Source organism: Ochlerotatus camptorhynchus, unplaced genomic scaffold (genome assembly GCF_037179485.1).
Source record: "Ochlerotatus camptorhynchus isolate MF236.1 unplaced genomic scaffold, CSIRO-AGI_Acam_v1.1 ptg000209l, whole genome shotgun sequence".
Taxonomy (NCBI): domain Eukaryota; kingdom Metazoa; phylum Arthropoda; class Insecta; order Diptera; family Culicidae; genus Ochlerotatus; species Ochlerotatus camptorhynchus.
The window spans coordinates 3,401,736-3,426,892 of record NW_027040699.1 but is presented as its reverse complement, the minus strand read 5'-3'; the positions used below and the strand labels follow the sequence as shown (position 1 = coordinate 3,426,892).

General features: G+C 39.9%; 1 protein-coding gene across 1 annotated transcript in view; it reads right to left on the bottom strand.

Moving 5' to 3' along the window:
- The window catches only part of Tmtc3 (Transmembrane O-mannosyltransferase targeting cadherins 3), a 705,524-nt gene that overhangs the window by 665,184 nt on the left and 15,183 nt on the right, over positions 1–25,157 (bottom strand). The window contains exon 2 of the mRNA XM_065224254.1: positions 19–635. Within this exon, the coding sequence (XP_065080326.1) occupies positions 19–204 (186 nt within the window). The 5' untranslated portion in view covers positions 205–635. The remainder of the gene's footprint in view (positions 1–18; positions 636–25,157) is intronic.

Below are 25,157 nucleotides of genomic sequence, written 5' to 3'. Positions count from 1 at the left end.
CTCAAATGCAAAACTCACCTTATGCATCGGCGTGCCCCAGAAGTCGTTGAGAAAGACGTTCTTGATGGACGAATGAGGCCTCAGGTCCCGATTTTCCTTAATTGCACTGATGTCGTCGAACACGAAGCCACAGTTTAGGCTATTGTGATAGCACAGCACACAGGTCAGCGCGATCAGCGCCCCGTACAGATGGTGGGACGACATTTTTCCACTTCACGGAATGCAAATAATCAACCGGAAGAAAATTTTCCTTCCACTCACTTTAATAAAGATATTTTATCATTTAACTTTTCTTCTCCGCTCGGGAAAATAAAAACATAAACCAACATTTACGCTTAACTTTTTCCTACTCTGTTTTATAAACTTTTTGCCGCTCGCCGCTCGGGACTCGACGCAAGAACCAACGGGAAGATTTTTCCTATTTTAATGCTACTACTCTAAGGGGAGGAAAGTGTGACCTTCTGTCGGTTGGGACCGGAAAATTGAATTCCGCTCATAATTTGACATTGGAAAATATGCCGCACGCGAGCAAACTATATCTATACATCTATACATAGGAAACGACGACGACGACCCGATTCAATCCACTCCGTTTTCCCGGCCGTCGGCTGTTGTTGTTGTTGTTGTTGTTGTATCTGCGAAAGAGGATAAGGAGAAAAACAGAATCGGATTAGGTTTATAATGCATTAAATATTAAAATCTTTCCCGGCACTTCCTCCGCCAATTTTTCTTGGAAAATGTCACGAAACAACAGGAAGGATCTCAATTTCGTCGTGGCACAGAGAGATAACAACATTGGCAAACATATTATTCAGCATGGGAGGAAAAAATAAGTTTCCACGCGACAGCAGAAAGACCGGAGCAAGACACCGCAAAGCCACGCGGAATATTTTATAAAACAGAACACCGGAAAAGAATTTCAAACAAACCAAACTTCCATCAACCCCCCGAAGAGAACGCCAGTGCCGTCATCGTCGGAGCTCCTGCAGCGCTCCGGAATGAATGATGACTTTTTTCTGATTCTTTCGAGGCTTCTTGTGGACCCCGGAGTCCTTCTACAAAAAAACAGACAGGGGCGGGGTGCGGATGGAAGCTGTTTGGTTTTCCCTTTTGTTTCACCGTCGTCGTAGGTCGTCCTGCGCTGAGCTCTGAGGTGCGGTTTTCCATCACTTTGAGGCTTTGCACCGGACTCGCTGCGATGACGTGACGAAGGCAGGGACAAGGGATGGGAACGGGGTCAGAAAGATAAAGATGGGAAAGTTAAACTTTTGCTTGCTTTCCACTAGGTCTAGTTCTGGATTGGCAGGCGGTGTTTGATTTCGGGACCGGTAAAAGCTGAGAGTATCATGTCTTGGCAATCGGTTTGTTCCCGTTGACATTGAGACGGGGACGTTAAAAGTTGCCCGTCTGATTTACTTGGCCAGCCAGCACGTCAGGATGTCAACTATAGAGCAGTGAATGATGGCCTTATGGGGATTAGCTTGACCTTTCGACGACGTGACTTCCATACTGTTGGTGATGGTGTCTCAACGCAGTCGACGGGCAGAGCCCATTATCGCAGCAGCATGTGGATGTTGAGTTGATAAGCCTTATCACGTGTCTGAAGTTAACGTTGGAAGTTTATCCTACGCATCGTTCCTACTGTAGGCTTAAACAATTTAAGACAAACATTTTAGTATTTCGGAGACAGCAAAATTTTCTTATTCACATAAAAAAAAATCGAAGTCTACAATAATTTTGCGAATCTGAGCTCCCGGAAACATTTTCAAGTCAACATTTGGACATGTGAGATCGTGAAGAATTTGTTTAAACCAGGAATCTGACTAGTGGGAGCAGTCCAGATTTTGTTCAGAATTTAAATTTTCCAGTATAACATGGTTTTCCCGGATTTATTGAAACAGCTATGGTAAACAAACCTGAAGTAACATTATAAGTTTTATCGATCAGCGTGGCAACTCAAAAATTCCAACATAATTCCCTGAGTTTTCCAGGTTTTGGCGTAGGACTACGCCTGTGATTTTTATATGGGGGTACACTTTGAAAAAACCGAAAATGGAACATGTAACAAAATTATGAAAGATTTTGAACGTTAATAACTCATTTGTTCCTGGACCAATTTCAGTAATTTTATCACCAATGGATCAGAAAAAATTCTACGCATCTGTTAAATCAAAGACTTTATCATTTTTCAAAACGTCATTATTGAAAATTGCACGAATGTGCAATAGTTGCTATGATAATTAAAATTATCACCGATTGCCTGCGAAAAGCGATTTCCCTAATACAGATTTCAAAGTTGAATTTCATCCGGTCGCACCAAACGTTGTTTATTCAATAACCGCGTGGTGAGTGGTGGTGTTCTCCAGTATACAACGAAAGGCTCCCTGCCCTGGATTCAGTCCAATCACCGTGTGTGGTGGTGTCGGCATCAGCAGCAGCAGTGCTTTCGGCGCATGGGGTTGAACATTGTTCTCCAGCACACACAAAAAGGCTGCCTGCAAGCAACAAGCTGCAGCCCACATGAGCGTCCATAGAGGAAGAAGCCACACCGCTATTGATAGGAATCAGTAGCTCTTTGTGAGTCGCTGTGGACCATCTATGTCAAGCGCGTCATACTAAAGAGTATAAACAGAGAGAACCCCGCTCAAATTCCTATTCCTACACAAAACACAAGCTCCTGCTGCTAAAATTTATTATATACGACCACGTAGTCCTACGTCACCATTGCGTACAATCCCATATGGCTGTCCCTTGTAGTTTTTTGAAGTACCAACACTAAATTTCCAGGTTCACACGCCGACTGGAAGACCCAGCAGTGAAGAGATCGTTCGGCAAAGAACTCGAGGCTCGCGCAGCAAATATTCCGGAAGGTGGCAGCGTAGAAGAACAGTGGACGACCCGAGGAGCCAAGAACAAGGTCAGCGATATTCGGCTCTAAAAAGGGAAGTTAGGCGCTCCTGTATACGGGACAGGCAAACGTGGATGGACTCCCTGGCTGATGAAGGGGGGAGAAAGCCACAACAACTGGCGATATCCGCCTCCTCTATGATGTTTCACGACGCCTGAGCGGGGCAAGGATGAACTCAAGGATGCCTGTGAAAGACGGGACTGGACAGTTGAAACGTTGGTTTGAGCACTTTGAACAACTTCTCGAAGTTTCAACGGTCAACCAACCATCAACATCTCGGCATGATCCACCAAGCGTGAGGCGCGTTACTCGCATCAACACTGAAGTTCCATCATTGCTGGAGATAGAAGCAGCCATCCGAAGTATGAAGTCCAACAAAGCCCCGGGGGTCGATCGCATATCAGCAGAGATGCTCAAAGCTGACCCCATGCTATCCTCACAAATGTAGCATCAACTACTCGTCAATATCTGGGACACGGCGACTTTTCCGGCCGACTGGATGCAACGCGTCTTGGTAAAAGTTCCCAAGAAGGGGGATCCAACTGTATGCGACAACTGGCGAGGCATCATGTTACTGTGTATTGTTCTCAAAGTTCTGTGTAAAGTTATCCTCAATCGGATACAGGAGAAGATCGACGCGACTCTCCGACGACAGCAGGCAGGATTCCGTGCTGGAAGATCCTGTGTGGACCATATTGTCACGCTCCGCATCATCTTGAAGCAGGTCAATGAGTTCCATGAGTCCCTGTACTTGGTATTCATTGACTACGAAAAAGCTTTCGACCGACTAAACCACGAAAACTTGTGGGGCGCTCTGAGACGCAAAGGAGTCCCTGATAAGATCGTCAACCTCATCAAAGCGCAGTACGAGGCTTTCGCATGCAGAGTGTTGCACAACGGAGCTTTGTCTGACCCGATTCGGGTAATCGCGGGTGTGAGGCAAGGATGTCTATTATCACCGCAACTGATCCTCATCATAATCGACGAGATCATGGTTGGAGCCGTTGACCGTGTACCGAACCGTGGGTTGCTGTGGCAGCCTATTACCATGGAGCATCTCAACGACTTCGATTTGGCTAATAACGTTGCGTTATTAGCACAACGGCGCTCTGACATGCAGAGTAAGCTCGAAGACCTTGTGGAACGGTCCTCTGAAGCAGGTCTAACCATCAACGTCAACAAGACCAAATCGTTGGATGTCAACACGGAAAACCGTTCCAATTTCACGGTAGCTGGGCAGGCAGTGGAGAAAGTCGAAAGCTTCCAATATCTTGGCAGCCAGATAGCGTCGGATGGCGGCAACAAGAGCGACATAGGTGCACGGATTAAGAAGGCGAGGGCTGCTTTTGCCAGTTTGCGAAATGTATGGAGAGCGAATCAGATCAGTCGACGCACCAAAATCCGAATTTTTAACTCGAACGTGAAGTCTGTGCTGTTATATGCCAGTGAAACATGGTGTGTATCAGCGGAGAACAGTCAGAATCTGCAGGTATTTATCAACCGATGCCTGCGGTACATAATTCGTGCCTGGTGACCCCACAATTGGATCTCAAATTCCGAGCTTCATCGTTTGTGCCATAAGAAGCCGATAGAGACAGAAATTCGTGAACGGAAGTGAAGGTGGGTCGGCCACACACTACGACGGAGCGGAAACGAAATCTTTAAGCAAGCACTGGACTGGAATCCAGGTGGTGCGCAGGACCGTTAAGTAAGTAAGACGCCTTTTTGAATAAATTTACAAGATCCAAAATGGCATCTTAAAGACGCCATGTTGAAAAAAATAAATACAACACCAAACATGGCCGATTTTTTTTAAAATGTGAATGATTGCCCATAACACACTATTTTGCAAAGTTTAATCCAAACCGTATAAGATCGATTCCGATTGGTCATTTGGCGTAGAAGGCTCTTGTCTTAAAGATTTCCTGGATTTTAATTTGTTTTTCTTTTGTGGTATAAATCTAAAATATCAAGCGAGCTTTCAACGAATAGATTTACTGTCAAGAATCAAAAATTTAAATCTTTATATAAAAAATCGAGATGAATGTCTTCGGGATCGGTAAAAATATCGTTGTGCTCAGTAAAAAAAAAACTATCAGATGATGTATAAAAATAGGTACACTGGAGTCGCTTTTTACGCGGGTGATACGTCCCGCGTAAAAAAAAACCGCGTAAATTCCGGAATCCACGTAAAAAAAAACCGCGTAAATTCCGAAATCCGCGTAAAAAAAAACCGCGTAAAAAAAGACCGTGTAAGAAAAAACCGCGTAAAAAGCGATATACCGCGTAAATTCTGAAATCCGCGTAAATTCTGAAATCCGCGTAAAAAAAACCGCGTAAATTCCGGAATCCGCGTAAAAAAAACCGCGTAAATTCCAAAATCCGCGTAAAAAAAACCGCGTAAAAAAAAACCGTGTAAAAAAAAACCGCGTAAAAAGCGACTCCAGTGTATATTTTTCGGTATATTCCTCAGAATGGCAATATGTCTGGAATTACCCTGCCCCTCGCCCCCCCCCCCCTCCTCCGGAAATTATAACCTCCAAATTCGATTCTAGTGTGTCCTCTTTATGTCGCGAGTATGTATTTTGAGTTCAGGATGTTGTGAAGGCCAATCCTTCATCTGCTGGAACTTCATAAAAACGAGGGGAGCGTCCAACTATATACCCACAGAAATGTCGTTTGGTGACGTTTCTTCACATGATACTGCTGAATCTGTGACATTATTTGCTGACTTTTTCCAAAGCGTTTATTCTCAACCTGTTTTCCCTAATCTGGGTGAAAGCTTACCATCGTACACAATTAACTTCTCATGGCCTACAATCTCAATAGCAGACGTTGAAAACGCTCTGAGCTCTATCGATTCGTCTAAGGGCCCTGAACCAGACAAGCTTCCTCCTACGTTAGACAAACCTTTCTCTGTCGGAGGAAGTCTGGATGCCTGGAAACTGGCTACGGTGACCCCGATACTCAAATCTGGTATCACACACACGGCGTGGACAGTTATCGTCCTATTTCGATTCTGTGCTGCATCTCGAAGATCTTGGAATCGATCATTCACGACTAAATGTATGCAGCCGCTCAGCCTGTAATTTCCGAATTCCAGCATGGTTTTGTGAGGAACTGTTCAAGCCTCTTGTCGTACGTTAGCACACTCAATAGTTGTCTTGCAGACCGATGCCAGGTTGACAGTATCTACAATGATTTTTCTAAAGCGTTCGACAAGGTACCTCACGAGTAAAGTTGGAACGATTAGGATTTCCTAGTTGGCTTGTGGATTGGTTACGCTCCTATCTCTACGGAAGATCTGCTTACGAGGCTACGAAATGCCATCTGGTGTATCGCAAGGAAGCCAACTTGGCCCGTTAATTTTTATTCTCTTCGTTTATGATGTATGTCACCGGTTACAATCGCATCGCCTCATGTACGCCGATGACCTAAAAGTTTTCAGAATCATCCGGTGTGTGGCTCCATACGAACACCGATGCCAGACCTTCCCGGCTCACGTGGCGCCCTATTGATGAATAAACATGCGGAGAGGTAAGCGAAAGTTCCTTTGTTGTACCCTGTTGGAATTTTTCAGCGGTGCAATCACAAGTGGGATTTCTCTCCCTTTTGAGCTGGTTTTATGTTGGGAGGGGAAAAGTTTGAACTGGTTATTTTCATTCGATTGTTTACTCATTCAGTCAACTTTTGATGCTAGCAAACATTGGTTCACAGGTTTGTAACGGTGCTTGCGAAGTATTTCAGTTTGTAATACTTGTGCTAAACTTTTCGTTACCGTTTAAAGTTTGAAGCTATCTTCCGGATTCCCATTCTCTTTAAAGAGCTAAGCAACTCGTTAACACAGACTCAGACCGCCTCGGCTCGTGCCATAAGGAACTTATCTTTTCATCAGGTAGTATCATAATCTCCTCCATCATCACGAACATCATAATCAATACGCCTAATGCTGTGGCTGGCACACGATGCTGCAAGACTATCACGGAAGCAACGTGAAAACTTTCCTTCCCATCATCATTCCTTCGCATAAAGAAGAACAGGCTCTTCTCAGGCTTCCAAACAAACTTCTTCCTCGGCGTCGTTGTTGCCGGAGAACGCTAAATATCCAAACATGCGCTCGTTCCGCACTCCCAACTACTGACGTGGCTGAAGCAAAATACTAACTAATAACTAAAACTTTTTCTCACCTGACGAGACGTGGCGAACACTATCTGACTTCCATCGCCGTCGTCGTCGTCGTCGTCGTCAAGGGTGATGCTGATGATGAAGATAACCGTTGTTGGTAATCAACGTCTTCGCCATCACCGGTGGCGGCGGCGCGTCTAAGCTTTTCCAAACATAACAAGCTTTCTGCACACTAACCAAGCGCAAGGGAGATATTCAGATGAACGTTCATCGGTATTCCGACTATTTGAGAATGGTGAACGTCTCAACAATTCACACTGGCTCGACAGAACAGTTCCTGAGAATATAGTGGGACACTGATCCTTGGAAAAACGACGTGAGGAAATTAATTTCGACTTCGTCGGAATCCCCGTTTATGTGCCACTTCATTCACCTTCATTTTGCCCATTTCTGGATGTCCACCGTGTGGCAGGCGAATCGACGATAACAGAGCGGCCAGTTTACGACTTAGCAAACTTGTTGACGATGATGGGATTTGTTGCCGACACCGGGGAGGTGGATTTGGTGAATGGCACGGGATTAAGATGGAGACGTTTTTGACGACTTTGGTACGACGGTGATACGATATCCGAGTTGATGCAGCTGAATTACGGTGAATTTTTTGGGGATATTGGTTGAAATCGCTTCTCAAGCGACAATGATTGAAGTTTTATTTTAAAATCGCTGCAATGAACTGGATTACTTTGGATACCGGACAGTTAAATTTGCCCTACTTCAAGTGCTGTCGTCGTGAAATTTGAATTAATTAGTTTGTATATTCATGAAAAACATTCAACATGTTGGTTTCTGATAAAAGCTAGTTAGTCATCATCCGCGACTACCCTTGCACTGAATCCAAAAATGTAGTCCAAAAAAATTTCAGTAGGATAGTTTTCGAAATAAACCTAAAAAATTAAATTTCACTTTAAAATATAAAAATATCTCCGACTGTAATGAAGCTATATTATTTATTTAAACGCCAAGATAAAATTTTCTTTCGATCGTTTAAAACCCATTTTTCAGTGAGATTAACGGTACAACCACTATTTTTTTTTATTTACACTGCTTAAAAACTTAGCAGAAAATATTTTTTTTTCTTAGAAACATGCAAAATATAAAAAAAAATAAACAAACTATTAATTAACAACAATACCTGTAATCTCACTAAGAAAATTACCTTTTATTTGGCGTTAAAATAATTTATATAGTCTCATTAGAACCGGAGATATTTGTATTTTAGTAAACACACTTTTTAAAGTGAATTTTCATTTTTTTTTGCTGCATCTCGAAAACTATCCTACTGAGATTTTTCTCAGTCTCTCTTTTGGTCAAAGATTCAAATTCAATCTTTTTACTTTTTTTTTTTGTAAACTAGTGATATCAAACGAATTCTGTTAATGAAAAAAAGTACGGCATTTGAATACATCTTAAAGCACGGAATAATTCTTAAATGAAGCTTAGTACGAAATACCAAAAATTAAGTCTGAGATCTTAACAAACTAGTAGAGTCCCAGGTGTTATAAGTTTGTTAATTAAAATATCTTGACAATTTGCCATTATTCCAGTTAGAATCCTAAACAAAATTCTAACACTTTTTTTTTATGTCCTATGTCTGGCAGTTTGAGTAACATTTTAAGTTTTAGAACCTTGATAAATTTCCATGTCACAAAATTTAGAAAACTTCTCCATTCCTTACATCGGAATTCTCCTCAGAATTCCATTAAATTTTACCCCTAATTTTCTTGAAATTCTTAACAGAAGTTTCTAGGAAATATCCTCAGCAATCTCCTACTCTTGGAATTCACTTAGGGTTTCCCAAAGTGTTTCATAGCAGAATTTCACGGAATTGTTTCTCAGAATTCACTTGAAATTCTTGTCAAAATTCCCATGACAGAATCTCTTGGAATCTATTTTGAGAATTCGATTCCCAGAGCGGCAGAGTACCTACATAAATCTGGGACAAATAAGCAAATAGGGCAGTGGAATGACATGGAAATTACTAATCCTTCTCTCTTTCTTTATGTATCCAGTAACCAGAACCAGATAAGTTAATCAGAATGGCAATGTTTTAATTTCTGTTGAATGATACAAGAAGGGTTCTAGCTTTACCTGAAATTGTCAAGAGGTTTTCCTCCTCCATTTCTAAGAAGTTTCGTCTTGCATTGCCCAGAAGTTTCTCTTTTTTTCCCCAAAATCTTGTTCCAACTTCCTCTGGATGGATGGATTACTTCTAATTATTTACCTCGGTACTTTCTTCAGATGTTCTTCTGGATTCTCCTGGAAAGTATTTTCGACTTCATTCCAAAACTTATCTCGATAGTTTCTTTGAACTTCTTTCGTAAATTTCAACCGATTTTTTACCGGCGTTTCTCCCGACATCTCCCAGAATTATTTTTTGCGTCGCGCGGGAGTATCTGACTTCTGGATTTCTTTCGGAAGATTCTTCTAGTTTCTTCAAGAAGATTTGACGTGGGATTACGTCTTTTGGCAACATATTAGGGGTTCAATTTCAACAAACCAAAATCTACCGCATTACGAAAAGTGGGCAGGTTTTAGACCACATATAACGCTGTCAATAGCTGATGGATCTTAATTCTAAACAACCCAATCGATTAGAAATTTTTCTGCTAACATGAACACTTTATTCATTTTCAATACGTCACTATTGAAAATTACACAAATGTTCACCTGTTGCAATGGTGATCAAAATTATCACCGAATGGCTACAAAAAGCGCTTTCGCTAACACAGATTTTAAAATCGAATTCCATCCGGTCTCACTGAACAGTGCTTATTCAATCACCGTGTGTGATGGAGTCCGGCCGGTCGTCATCAGCAGCAACAGCAGCAGTGCTTTCGGCACGTGGCGTTGAACATTGTTCTCCAGTACACAACAGGCTGCCCGCAAGCAGGAGGAAGAAGCCGCACCGATGTTGATCGAAGAGCTACTCGTGCGTCGCTGTGCGTCACCCTCGTTCCAAACAACATGCAGCTCCCCAGGCTCATCTGTGTTGAACACTCTAATAGCTCAGCATTACTCAACCATCACGACAAAACGGTCAGGACCACCATTGATTTGTTAAAGAGTATTTTCTGGACATATGTTAAGGTCATCAATCGTCAGTTCGCATATTATTTTTATTTATATAAGGGAGACTTCTAGAAATTGGCTAGTTCATCCATAAAGGACCCGAAGAAACGGGCTCAACTTTTTGGCTCAGCTTCAGTTCCAAGCTAATCGATGCACCCCTTGAAACATAGGTACATCCGCGAACCCCTCATTTTATCTGTCAAACTTTCATAGCGAGTCAAAACAAACATAGTTTAGTGCTAGAATTTCGAATAGAATGGGGTAGGCTTATAGATTTACTTGGGACCAATAGGCTAGTCAATTAGTGAGCCAATTTAAAATCGTTAGTTTCCACCGGTTGGTTCATCTCCGTCAGTTCCCATATGCTTAGATCGAACATACCATGTACTTTGAAAAGGCAATATTGGGGATTCAATTTAAAAAAAAAAGTAGAAGGGTCTGTGTCTAGGGGCACGAATGGGAGCTTGACGTAGGACCACTAGGGCACGGAACAAATGTGAAGAAAATTTAGTTCTTTTAATTGATCGATCATCTATTATCTTAACTTTTTCCGTTTTTGATTTTTAGGCGTACCAAATTTGTAGTATTTTTTTTTCAAACAGAAAATTGATGAAGAGAATCGATCAAAATCACTTGCACCCCTGTTTCCAAGTTTGGTTACAAGATTACAACTCTGGAGAGCATTTTGTGTGGTCGTTGGGGTCGTGTGGTTCTGAATATGGACCAACAGGCAGATAAATAATATTCTAACTTTTTACTGTAATAAGCTTGTTGGCCCAGAAAAGGGCCGTTTTGTTGCCAAAATTGGCGATGATTTAACCTCCGAACCCGAACCGAGTGCGTCTGTCTGCGTCTGCCGCTTACGCTTGGCGTGTTCAGTGTAGGTGACAGCATCACGGATCTCATTTTCCAAGAACACCTTCAGCACACCTCGTAGATCAGACGGGAGACACGTTTGACACCACCACGGCGAGCCAGATGACTACTTTTGCTGCTTCTGATGTCTGCTCACCACGGCGTCCGAAGCAAAAATGAGTTGAGGCTAGACAGCAGCGTTGTTTTATATCTTTTCAGGTTAAAGCAGAATGATGTGCAACCAAATGGTACTTGATTATGACGACTGCGTTTGAGAACAACGTTTATTTCGTTTTCATGAAAAAATTATCACTTTTTATTTGTACTTTGGATAATGCTTGACATTACCACTTTTTCAATAGTTTCTTGTTGAAAATCATCAATTGGAAGCATTGCGTAGACATATTTCTGATCGATTGGGGATAAAATTATTGAAATTGATCCATGGGCAGCTGAGTTATTAATGTTCAAAATCTTTCATAATTCTGTTTCATGTTCCCATTTCGGTTTTTACAGTAGATAAATTAAAGACGTAGTCCTACGTCAAAAAAACAAATTCGGTCGCGGCATGAAACTGGTCTGATTTTGATCCAGAGATGATAGATTTTAATTCTTAATACGCCAATCGATAGGAAATTTTTCTACAAATCTGTTAACATTGAGACTTATAATTTTTCAAAACGCCACTATTGAAAGGGCATTCACTCGCCTTGCTGTCAGTCACATCACCCCCAAAACTATTTGAAAATGTACCCAGCAACCAAACGTTTGTGCTCAAATGCGTAGCAGTATTAAAATGGGACATACAAATTCTCGCAATGACCTAATACCAATTGACCTTATCAATTAACCAGAAACACTTCGAATGAGTTTAGGTAAGGTTTTCTTCAAGACGGTAGAAAAAAGCAAAAAAATCTCGTTTTTTTATCCATTGAAAAAAAAACCAAAAATTCCATGCGTTTTGTACACGAAAATGCGAAATTTTGTCATCAGAAAACGAGGCGTTTTCGTGACGGGAAAAAGTGGTTTCCCTAACACAGTCGCCGAATATTGATATCGAGATACAACCTCTTACTTTTTTTTTTACAAACTGCCACTTAAAACTCTTCTGGCTTACTCCAGAACCTCTTTATAGAGGAATTTATGAAGCATGAATTAAAGTTTCTTTGCCAAAAAGGTGTGTTAATTCCAATACCTTACTGTATTTAAATTTTCTGAATCATCCTTTCAATGTCACCACAGTAATGACCCTATTTTGTCAGTCTTATGCACACTATTTTGTTTATCATCGCGATTTGGAGTCACTACCTTCTTGTAAGTCGATAGTCCGGCTCGTTTTTTGGCTCGATGCACGGTTGTAGACGATACACCCAGCTTATTTGCGGCATCTCGGAGAGAGAGGTTAGGGTTTCGCTTGAAACTACCGGCAACTCTCTTTGTCGTCTCAGCGGCTTCCGGTTTTCGATTTCCCCCCGATCCAGACTTCCTGGCTGTCGACAAACGTTCCCCAAACACTTTAATTACATTTGTAACGGTTGATTTGGCAACTTTTAGCGATTTTGCCAACTTTTCGTGCGAGTAGCTCGGATTTTCGCGATGCGCGAGCAAAATTTTGATACGCTGCTCTTCTTGCTTGGACGGCATTTTGACAACTGAAGAGTGAATTCCAAAATCAAAATAGGAGCAACATTCTACACACACACACACCTTCAAAATGAGGGGTGTTCAGGTTTTTTAAATGCAAAATTGAAAGAAATACGTCAAGTTGATATTGACCAAATTTTGACCGTATCACCCTTTAGATCTTTGAATAATTTCACTTTATCCGTAATTCCATTCTCATTCCTCTTCAAGATGGATGTTTAAGTATACCTGTAGTGCAATAAGATCGGGATTATAAAATCGGGTCGTTGTTGCATTGGTAACTTCTTTTAATAACTAATTGTATAGTTGAAGATGCTAAATAACAGACTATAGTGGTCATTTTTATACGATAGATGAGGAGATGAAAGTATAGAGTTGATAGTTCCGTTAGAGTACGGCAGTGTGAAAATTGTATATAGAGAGAAGAAAGCGAGCAAGGACAACTTTGTGGAAGGTACGAATCGGGTTGATCATCTCTCTTTACCAAGCTCCCCCGTTGGAGAGGGATGATGAGGGGTAGTAGGGGGTATATATCAACTCTATACTTCACGCAGAAGTAATACAAACAAAATAGTTAAAGAACTAATTATTATTTCAAAGCCAGTATTTGGTCACTGTTTCCAAAATTTTAGTCACTACTATTTTATCACATCGCCACTACCAGCTCTGGTTTTCTCACGATCCCCATAAAATTCTAATCAGATTCTCTTAGGAATTCTCCTTAACCTTCCGACGATATTCGGATCTTTTTCGACCCAAACGCATGATTCAATAAATTGACAGTATCTCAGGAACCCTAAGCTCAATGCTCTTGAAATTTGGTGCCTTTTCTTAACTTTTTTAGTTGAACCTTCTGGTAACGTTTTACGATTTTAAGTGCATGTTAAGGGTTTCGCAAAAAAAAGTCGCATTTTCGCCATCTGGGTCTTTTTAGACCCAAGATTGTTATTGCTATAAAATGATAATTTTTGCTTAGATACTCAATCTACTTGCATGAATGCCAAGATAAATTCCCCCATTTTCCATTACAAGAAGTCTAGCTGCAATTGGCTATTATGACCACACGGAACCGGCTACAATTCGGAGTAAATCTGGGAGAATGGAAAATGGCTAATCTGAGATTAAATCAAAATATGAATACTAAAGTTAACCGTTGAACTATGGCTAGACAAATATGATACTGCCGATCATTATTTGCCCATATGGGAGCCACAGACTGGTCCTGCAGAAAATCCAGAACATCCGTAGAGGTGGTCAAGTTACGAAACTCATGCTAAAGCTCGACAATAGTTTACTACTATGTTTCGAATGTAATTTACATTAGACAACCAGCATTTGGACCTCCCATGGCAACAGGGTGGTCTCCGGAAGATCCAGAACATCCGTAAAAGTGATCAATTTGATAAACTCGTTTTACAATTCTATGATTTGTTTTATCAAAACGGTTACTATTGTGCTTGAAAAGTTGTTTACGAAGTGCAATCAGTAACATCCGAAAAAAATACCATTTCATGATACTCATTCTATAGCTTGCAGATTTTTTTCCTGAATTTAACTGCTGTGCTTCAAAAAATTATCTGCGAAGTGCAATCATCATTTGGACCTCCCATGGCTACATGCTCGTCCACCGGAAGATTCGGAACGTCCGTAAAAGTTATTAAGCTTGAGCTTGAGCTTGAGCTTGATTGACCGCCCACGGTTGCTACTCTGTTACTGCCAGATCAGCTGTAATTACACAGAGAACCAATAGACGATGCTTGGGACTAGCAATCATCCTCAATGTGTAAAAACTGGTGATCTTAAATTAGGCAATACCAGCGCCGGCCGCGCCCGAACACAGGTCAAGAAAGGAATGGGAAGGATTGTGTTGACATGACACTCGCTTTGATGGAAGCCGAGAACACCTCTGCACTTCCACGAGGAATCACTGGGATGTTGGATAAGAGGGTTGGGTTTGCAGCAGGGTTCGTTTTGGTAAACGATAAGCTGAATTGATGTCCTAACGATGCGAAGGAGCGTGGGACTAAACCCACGGTCTTCTGCTCAGTAAGCAAAAACGTTTGCCACTAGGCAGACGAGCACCTTTTTAATCACCGAGTTGCTGTTATTACCATGTAGTCATATTAACAAATCAAACGATTGACGAATCTTGAATGTGGATGGGCTTGAGATTAGACTCATGATGTTCTGCTCAGTAAGCAACAACGGTTGCTCTAAGGCTACCAAGCCTCTCATATCACATAATACCGTTGCTCAAATTTGTGTATCCATTCAAACCCGGAACCAACGACAACAACGAGTTTCGCAAAATACACGATACACAAGCGATTTTACCATAAATCTCTTTGATATGTAAGGACCTGGGACCGCGTTTTTCTGCTCAGTAAGCAGGCCACTGCAACCGACGATCTTTCAAATCCGAAAACTAAAAACTACGAAAAAGTACTTAGGCCTTCATTAAGTTCCACTTTCACGCGACGTTCAATGACAGGGTCCTATCCAGGATTACATCTGAAAAATCCAAATCTGGCCAACGCCCACCCTAAACCTAAACCTGTTCTAATCAACCTGAAATGACTAACGAATGGAAGACTTTGACTACCCAGCCATGCAATAGTCTCATTCCGTGCCTTATGGCAACTTGATGATTCTATTGCGCTCATCTTTTGGTACCACCTAGGGGAGACTTGGTCCTGTACCCAATGCTTAACTTATCTCCATTCCACTCAGCTACTCGCAATTTCTTCTGATATAGTGGGCGGAATATTATTATATGAGACAATTCAATGCAGACGTCTTTCCAAATTTGGCAGATCGACAGGTAATCGGTGAGTTACCACGATAGTTGCTATTCAACAACTCGACAACGTCCCATCGTCAACGCCTGCTATGAGAATTTCCCATTGCAGACGCCAACGAAATGACGTCATCGTGCTATCGATCAACTACCCTGGTTATCGCCTGGTACCTTATAGCACGATGCTAGGAGGCGAACCGGAAGAATCGATGAGCTACCTCTCCCCCTCGGAACGCCGTAAAAGTTATTAATCTGATAAACTCGTTTTAAAGGCCTACGTTTTTTAAATACGATTTCTAGAGTGCTTGAAAAGTTGTTTACAATGTGCAATATGAACCTCCCATGGTCACACGATGGTCCCCCGAAAGATACGGAACATCCGTAAAAATTACCATTACATGAAACTAATTTTATAGCGTCGTGGCCATGGGAGGTCCAAATGTAGTTAACTATTGCAAAAAATATAATAAATCTAATAAAAAAATATATAATAAATCTAATTTGTAAACTGCAGCAGGAGCATGTGATTTGTGTAGGAATAGGAATTTTAGCGGGGTTCTTTCTACTCTTTAGTATGACGCGCTTGACATAGATGGCCCAAAGCGACTCACGAAGAGCTACTGATTCCGATCAAAATTCCTCCTTCCAAGGATGCTCCATGCGGGCTGCAGCTCGCTGCTTGCAGGCATCCTTTCGTTGTGTACTGGAGAACACCACCACTCACCACGCGGTGATTGAATAAACACCGTTTGGTGAGACCGGATGGAATTCAACTTTGAAATCTGTGTTAGGAAAATCGCTTCTCGCAGACATTCGGTGATAATTTTAATTATCATAGCAACAGTTGCACATTCATGCAATTTTCAATAGTGAAATTTTGAAAAATGATAAAGTCTTAAATTTAACAGATGCGTAGAAATATTTCTGATCGATTGGTGATAAAACTTTTGAAATTGGTTCAGGGGCAGCTAAGTTATTAACGTTCAAAATCTTTCATAATTTTGTTACATATTCCATTTTCGATTTTCACAAAGTGTACCCCCATATAGAAATTACAGACGTATAGTATCGGCACAATATCAGTTGCCAATAGGGATGACATCCGGATTGCATGTAGTAATAATATATGTGTGGGAATGACACTGATGAAGACTGCACATTGTAGTCGAAATACGTATCTGTCATGGATACCAAAATTAATTAAGTGGAATTAAATGGAAGATAACCTTTTTTTGCTGTTTTATTAAAGCATTCCGCTAACAACCCAATTTCATTACTTCATTATGATGGCTACCAAGCCTTTGGGATTTTCCTTATTAGAGAGTTGAATAGATTTTTCTCCTTTAGCTTACTTAAATCTTTGGTTTTAATTAGTTAGGTAGGTTCCGATTCAACACATTGTAGTTTCATTTATATACCTGTGATCTTGACTTTTATACCTAGGGGATGAGTACTTAAGGGGGTTAGATTTTGATAAGTTCTTTAGTGGGAATGACACTGATGAAGACTGCACATTGTAGTCGAAATACGTATCTGTCATGGATACCAAAATTAATTAAGTGGAATTAAATGGAAGATAACCTTTTTTTGCTGTTTTATTAAAGCATTCCGCTAACAACCCAATTTCATTACTTCACAATAATATATTATTTTATATTAAACGAAAATTAAATTAACGAGGCCATTCTGGAGTCCAAGATGGCGGCCATCGGGGTCAGGAAAAGTCTCGAATACCCTACAATATGGGGATTTTTGGAATGAGGACGACACGAAGGAGCCGAAAATCGATATCCGACACCATTTTGGAATCCAAATGGCGGCCATCGGGTTTCATAAAAAGTGTCAAATACCCTACAATAGAGACGGGGATGCTGAAAATCGGTACCCGACGCCATTTTGGAATTCAACCAGGGACCACTGGTTTTCAAAACTGTCAATTACGCTAAGATATGGGTATTTTCGGAACGGGAACAACGCGTAGATGCCAAAAATCGATATGGCGGCCATCGGGTTTCATAAAAAAGTGTCAAATACCCTACAATTTGGTTATTTTCCGGACGGAGACAACGCGTAGATGCCGAAAATCGGTATAAGCTACCATTTTGGAATCCAATATGGCGGCCATCAGGGTTAAGAAAGCTTCCTACAATATGTGTATTTTCAGAACGGGGACAACGTGTAGATACCGAAAATCGATATCCGATGCCATTTTGGAATCGAATATAGCGGCCATCGGTTTTCATAAAAGTGTCAAATACCCTAATATCTGGGTATTTTTCGAAATTGGGACGACGCGTGGATGCTGAAAATCGACATTCGATGCCATTTGCAGGCTATTTGACACTTCTTCTGAAATCGGAAGCCACCATCTTGAATTTCAAGATGGCGTCGGACATCGATTTCTGGCTTTTAGATGTCACCCCGATTCAAAAAAAAAAAAATCCACATTGATCGGTATTTGACACTATTTTACAGTTTCTCTGAACCAAATTCGCCATCTTGGTTTTAAAGACACCGTGACATCAATTTTCGGTACCTACGTCTCATCTCCATTCTGAAAATAAACGTATTTTAGGGTATTTGACACTGATCCGCAAATCAGAAGTCGCCGTCTTGGATTTCAAAATGGCTTCTATACGTTACCCTGATTCTAAAAACAAACCGTATGTATGGGTATTTGATAAAATTTACAACTTTTTCATAAACTGGAGGCCGTCATCATGGATTTCAAAATGGGGTCAAATATCAGGGCTGGTAACGATCACTGGTGTCGTGCTTGGCATGCACAGTTGTACACACCAAAAGCTCATTTGTTTTTAACAACTTTTCACTCAGTTGTTGAAATTTTGTTTTCTTTAAGGTAATTGATAGATTAGGATCATAGTTAACTGTAGACATGCAAAGAGTAGGTCAATCTTATCATTTGAATCAACACTAATCAATTTAACACTTAAATTCCGAGATGTGTAGTGAGCATTTCTCACCTCATTTTTACAACGCAAATACAAATACAGTTTACTACTAGCATTAAAATCTACTTTTTTTTACTTATCTATAACAAGCTTACACTCTATTCTATCTTTTGCTTCAAAAAGAACTATGTTCCGTCAACTGTGTGCAAAGTTATTAGCAAATGAGCAGTTCGTGACCAAAACTGTGTATGCCAAGCATGTCTGGTGTCAAAAATAGTGATTTTAGTGACCATGTTGAAGAAATAAGTGACCAAATAGTGACTTATAGTTGTAAAAATAGTGCCTAACAAGTAACCTAAGAGAAAATAAATGTTTGATGTTTTAGACTTATTCACCAAGTATCTCATAAACATTTATGTACGAAATGAACCTTTAAAATGAAAAATTCAATAGAAAGTGTATGGCCAAACCCATGGTGAAAAACCTGGAAAACCGGGAATCCTCAGGACATTTTATTTTTCCTTAAAATACCTGGAAGGCTCAGAGAATTTAATAAATGTCTTACTAAAGATATTTAAAGAAATTAATGAATTTTAAAATACAAGCATTTAATGTTTCTCGTTATTTACATTCACACTTTTAACTTTATAGATCCACATTGGAGTAATATTCAGTAACATATATATTTAAAAAAAAAAAACAGAGGCTTGAAATGTATTTTTTTTTTAGTTTGAAACATGCATATTTCCTAGAAATTTTAAATTTGAACTAGTTCTGGACTTAAAAGCTATATAATACTTCAAGAAATTTTCAAGATTCTGGAGTAAAAATCAATGCACAGTTTTAAAAGCTCGTGGAATTTTACTTTAATTTCTAAAGACCTTATTTTAAGGAAGTTCTGGGGAAAGAATCTTTCAGAAAAACATCAAATGCAATCTGCTTTTAAAGTAGTTTTGAAGAATTTTAGATTTCTTGTGAAGCCTGAAAGTTTTGACATGGCTGAATTCTTATGAGACTTTCAATGTGAGTAGAATTCCAGGGGAAGGATATCTGAAATGAATTCAATGAATATTCGGAGAGCTTTTCCAAACGGTTTCATATTGTGGACAATTTCAAGATCTTTCAGAGGAAAACTAAAATAAAATTAAATTAGGAGGATAGCTTTATTGAAATGTTGAGGAATATTTCAATGGAAATCAAATTAGACTTCCTGAAGTTTATGAAACTGCCTTAAAATTCTTTTGTAGTTTGAGAAACTATGCCCACTGATGCTCACAATACTTCTAATCAAATTCTTAAACTTCCCTGAACTTTATAGGCCTTCCTAAAGTTTCCTCAATGTTTGTAACGTTGCCTTGAAATTTAGACAATTTTCGTTAAGTATTATGACCATTATAAACGCTCACTAATGTTCCCTGAATTTATCTATGGTTACCTGAAGTTCTCTAAATTTGTTTAATAATCCGGAAAATTTTCTGATATATATTAATAATTCCCTGACGCTTCTGACGTTTTCGGATCAATCATAGAATGCATAGAATACCCCATAACGGAACTCTTTGTAAGTATCTGCAAATTTGCTTAAATTAGTGGTATAATTCTGACGCTATCTGATCGTCCTTGAAGTACTCGGAACTTCGCTGAATATCATGAAACTATCTTAAAGTATCCAAATTTATAATAAGTTCTCTGGAATTTCTTGAAGATATCACTGTTTGCTAAAAGTCCTCGCAAAGCTGTTTCTTTAAAACTGATTGCCATGTCTTGCAAAAAGTTTGAGTATATTGCTGTTGTTTTTGATCTACAAAAAATCAGATTTTAACGCATTAAAAAAATAGCTTTCTTATTATAAACCTGGAATTAACCCGTTAAAGTACTGGAAAAATTTGGAAAACTCATGTAATTCTATTTAGAAAAATGAGTAGACACCCTGTAGATAGAGAAAAACGATTAAACGCCACAAAGCAAAGAATGATCAATCTTGAAATAAACTCACGCTAAAATAGTTGAAAATAGTGACTGATTACAATAAAAAGTGACTTTAGTGACTTGGCCTTAAAAAAAGAGACTTTTTAGTGACTGGCTTGGAATTTAAAAAGGGCGTCGGATATCGATCTCCGGCCTCTAGACGCCATCCCGATTCCAAAAGTACCTATATTGATGGGTATTTGACAGTATTTCCCACTTGTTCTGAAACTATAAGCCGCCATCTTGGATATCTAAATGGCGTCGCATATCATTTTTCGATCTTTAGACTTTAAATCGATTGCAAAAATATCAATATTAATGTGTATTTGACTGTATTCCCACTTTTTCTTAAGTCGGAAGCCGCCATCTTCGATTTTAAAATGACTTCTTCATTTCTTTATTTAACGTCGGTCTCTGTTCCGCAATCTAGTGCCAATCACCGACGGACATCGATTGCCGTCAGCTTCCACACCTGCGTAGGATATCGCACCCATTCTATCAACACACAACGGCCGGGACTAACGGCTTTACTTCCCTTCCGAAGGAAGACGTGACCAGAGATTTTTATGCCTCAGAAAAATCCCACCGACCTCGGCTGGGATTGAACCCAGGCCCATTGGGGTGCTAGAAAGCAGTCACGCTTACCACTACACCACCGGCGCCGGCTTTTTCATTTCAAAATGACGTCGGATATCAATTTTCATTCTCTAGACATCATTCCTATTCCAAAAATACCTTTATTGATAGGTATTTGACAGTATTTCCCACTTTTTATTAAACTGGAAGCCGCCATCTTGGATTTCAAAATGGCGTCACATATCAATTTTTGATCTCTAGACGTCACCCCGATTCTAAAAATTCCCATATTGATGTAAACAAACCACCCGACAATTATAAATTTGACATCCACGTGCACAGATCTATACAGATGAACAGCTTCGCTTCAATGCGAAAGTAAGTTCGTTTGAAAATGAACGAAGAAATGAACACGAGTCAAGCCAAAACAAACAGCATGAAAACTGATCGAAAGTGGTTCTGTTGATGTTGACGGGGATCTGATCGAAGAGAAGACAGAATGACTTTTAATTGAAAGTGATAGTTTACAGCTTCATCGTCACTTGACGATTTTCGATTGAAAGTGACTTTGTGGGGCCCTGGTTCCCATTGCTTGTTTTTGGCAACCAAAATTTAAACGTTAATTTCGCTGTATTTTCTTACATACACACTTCGTTGAATCTTTTCCTTAGTCTTTCAAATTTAATGTGATTACATTTTTACGACTGAGTGAACGTGTTATGGCAGTATGTTTTTCTTCAAATCAAATATACGCACTTCAAAATGCGGCTGATTTTGAACTGCCGATAATACACGCAGTTCAAATGGAAAGGTTTCCGAAGAAAAAGAGGCACATTCACCTGAGAAATTTGGGGAGTTGTAAAAACGTTTTCAACTAGTTTTTTTTTATTATTCTGTCGATTGGAATGAATAGAATAGCAAGCAACAGATAAATGTAAACAAACAAACTCGTCACATGTCCGAGAATTTGCTAATAGAAGTGTGAACGCTGCTTAGATTGATGAGAATAAGTAAATACCGGGAATTTCTTGAGATTTGAACCGGGAAAACCCCGGGAATTTCCAAATGAAAATTAACTAGCCACCCTGATTTTGATCAAAAACCAATTCAGTACAATTCGTTTAACTTGAAACGTCCAAAACAATCGATATCAATTTCCACCGTTACTCAACAGCACTCAAATACCACTGAATCCCTTTAATCGCAACCGTGCTCTTCTACGCTATCAGCGGCTCTGATTTATCACCATCACCGAAGTCTCGTTGGAAAACCTTCCCATTCACGTGCCGAGGTTGGAGGGCTCTAAAAACCTGCCGCATAATTGTTTCCAACCGCCAGCTAACCGTCGCCGATAATGGTTTAGCACGCATTCCTAGATCTCCATTCCGGGACGGCAAAACAGCTTAAAATAAATTTTCACATTCAACCAGCCATTTCAACCATTTATCAGCCGCTTGCCCGCGCCAAGTTGGCCATCAATTTAGTCCTTCCCCCGACCGCGCCCGGCAAGGCAATTGTTGTAGATGGTAACACCTGATGGTAAAACGCTTTTCCTCGCCAAACCAAATCTAGCCTCCGTTTTTCTTTTTTTCATTCCAATTTCAGGAACAATTCTCAAATGTGAAATGTGAAAAGTGAAAATGAATAGCACTGCGCACAGCTTCCCGCCGCCGCTGCCGCCGCCGTATCCAACGAGCACAATTTAGCACCTTTTTTTTTCCCTGCCCTGTAACATGCCATAAGTCGAACGGCGAATGACTTGGCACGAATTTGGGCACACAAGGCGGCGGCCGGGACGAGGTGGAATTACAGTCGAGTGTTGAATTTTAAGTGTTTCGTTTTTCCCATCGCCAAGAAAAATGGTTCCGAAACAATGCGAGTCGCCGCGGAATGGAAAATCTGCTTCTGGATGGAAGACGGAAAAGAAAAGTGTGGCTTTTTGTGGGAAAGTGATAAATATTTTTATCCCCGGACTGCATCTTGCGGATCAGCGCTGGGAGAATATCCTTGCTCGGAATGCGCTTTTGGACATGCTTATCTTGAAGGGGTGGGGAGGGGGGGGGGGGTTCGGTTCCTCGGCCAGCAGCAAAACGCTCACGACGAAGGCGACGAGAATGGTTGAAGCTGCTTCCGAGTTGTTCGCAATTGTTTTATTATACAAAAGCGACAGAACGACATCCGGTTTTCGTCGGGTCGGTCCGTTCCGTTGTTTGTTTCGGTGCCTTTTTCACCGGTTCGTGCCCCAGGTAGGTGCTGACTGGAGAGTGGATTTTAATTTTTATTTTATGGCGTCCTCTTAAAGCGATCCTATCGGCCAATGTTCAGCTGGCAGCGATTGTGGGGATTTGGGTTCGGTGTGAATTATTGCAGGGAGATAAATCCACTGGAATGGTTTGTGGAATGTGTGCGGAAATAATTTATCAAGAGGCGGGAAGAACGGAAATAATTGACCTTTGATTAATTTTAATGAGGCCGCATAACGGTTGTTTTATTTGGGATTTTGACACCTGCATTTTCCGTTATGAAATTCCCGCTTTATATTTCATTTTCCTTATGACCATTTAAAATATTTCCCAATTTTACAATTCACAGTATAATCTCGTTTTTGATATTATATATAGATAGACGAGGCGGTAATAGATATTTTATATTTTTATTGGTCTCAGTTTCTTCATTGCTCAATCGAACAGCAAATGCTAGTTTGAATTGGAGTACAAATAATAACTCAATAATCAATTGATTATGTCTTCACGTTTATTTCCTAACATGACAATAATTTTAAGATATAATTGTGGCTTATCTAGGTGGAGCTGATATGAGTTTTACGTAGTGCGAAGTGTATATAAATCACTGTCTTCTTTCTGGCTTACAACTGGAGCATTATGACTGAATACTTAATCTGCTTTATTGTGCCCTACATTGAAGTAGCACAGTTTTTATTAACAATCTTATTATATTGCAATAATATTTGACGAACCAATAAAGTATAATCAATCAGCCCAATTTTCCGTATTAGCATTGGACAAAACACACGAAAAATTTACGGTGGATCATTTCAAATCCGAGAATGTACCAATTTCTACAGTTCGCAAAAGGAGTAGTGGAAAACCAGCCAAAATAATGAACGACAAAGGATTTCGATCGCTACACAATACGTTCAACAACAAAGATTCGATAAGTCAGCGGGATATCGCGAAAAAAAATCAAGTGCACGCACCGCTACCCCACCTTGAAAAGGATAGGAATAGTTTGTCGAAAGAAATCAAGAGCTCCAGAATGCACCGATCAACAAATTTCGAACGTGAAAAACCAAGAAATACCTCATGAAAATGTCTCGTTTTGAATGATGAAAGTTACTTTCAGATAATAGTTGTACAACATCTCCAAATGTAAGATTCAAGTTCAAACACAAGTTTGAACAGAAAGTGATGCTGTATGTCGCCATATCGGAGAGAGGCTATCAACCCAGAAGTGTACCAAAATTAATGTTCAGGGTGTGCATTAAAATACAATTTTTCAATTCCTGGTTTATTCCTGGTTATTTAATCCAACCCAAAAGAAACCTCTGCTTAAAAAAAGGCGGCCAAAAATATCCGGTTAGAGATCATCATATATTTTTTTAGCAGAATTGCTCTCCAATACGTCTACTTTGTAGCAAAAATATGAAATGAGATCTACATTAACATTTCGATGATCCAGTTCTCCAAAATCACACGGAATCATGGATTGGTATAAAAGATGAGCCTAAATGTTGTTTTGGTATGAAGGAAAAGCATATATTAATACAAGAGACCTGAGTAGGAGAAACGCAGTATTAATAGCTCCTCAAATCTTGCTGGAGTTTAGATCTTGAACTTCTATAAGCCAAACAACATTTTGTTGAATACAAAGATATGTTACTAAAATATTTATCATTCTTCAAATTTTCGTGGAGATATTTTACAGGTTAGTCAAAATCTTATTCGATGTCTGTTCAGAGTTTTTGAGCATTTTGTTCTTCACGGAGACTCATAACATAATTTAAAATTATTACTACATAAATAACATTGTTGCATTATCTTGAAAATCTGCAGACTCAACAAGGTATACGATGATTAAAATTAAGTAAACCTTCGTGAAGCTCCATAATATCATTGGTTTTATTTATTATGTTTTCCAAAACTTATAGTGTTCAGATGTTTTTTTATTATTATTATAGTTACTTTGACACTCTGGGATCATTCGTACCATATCCGGGTGAGCT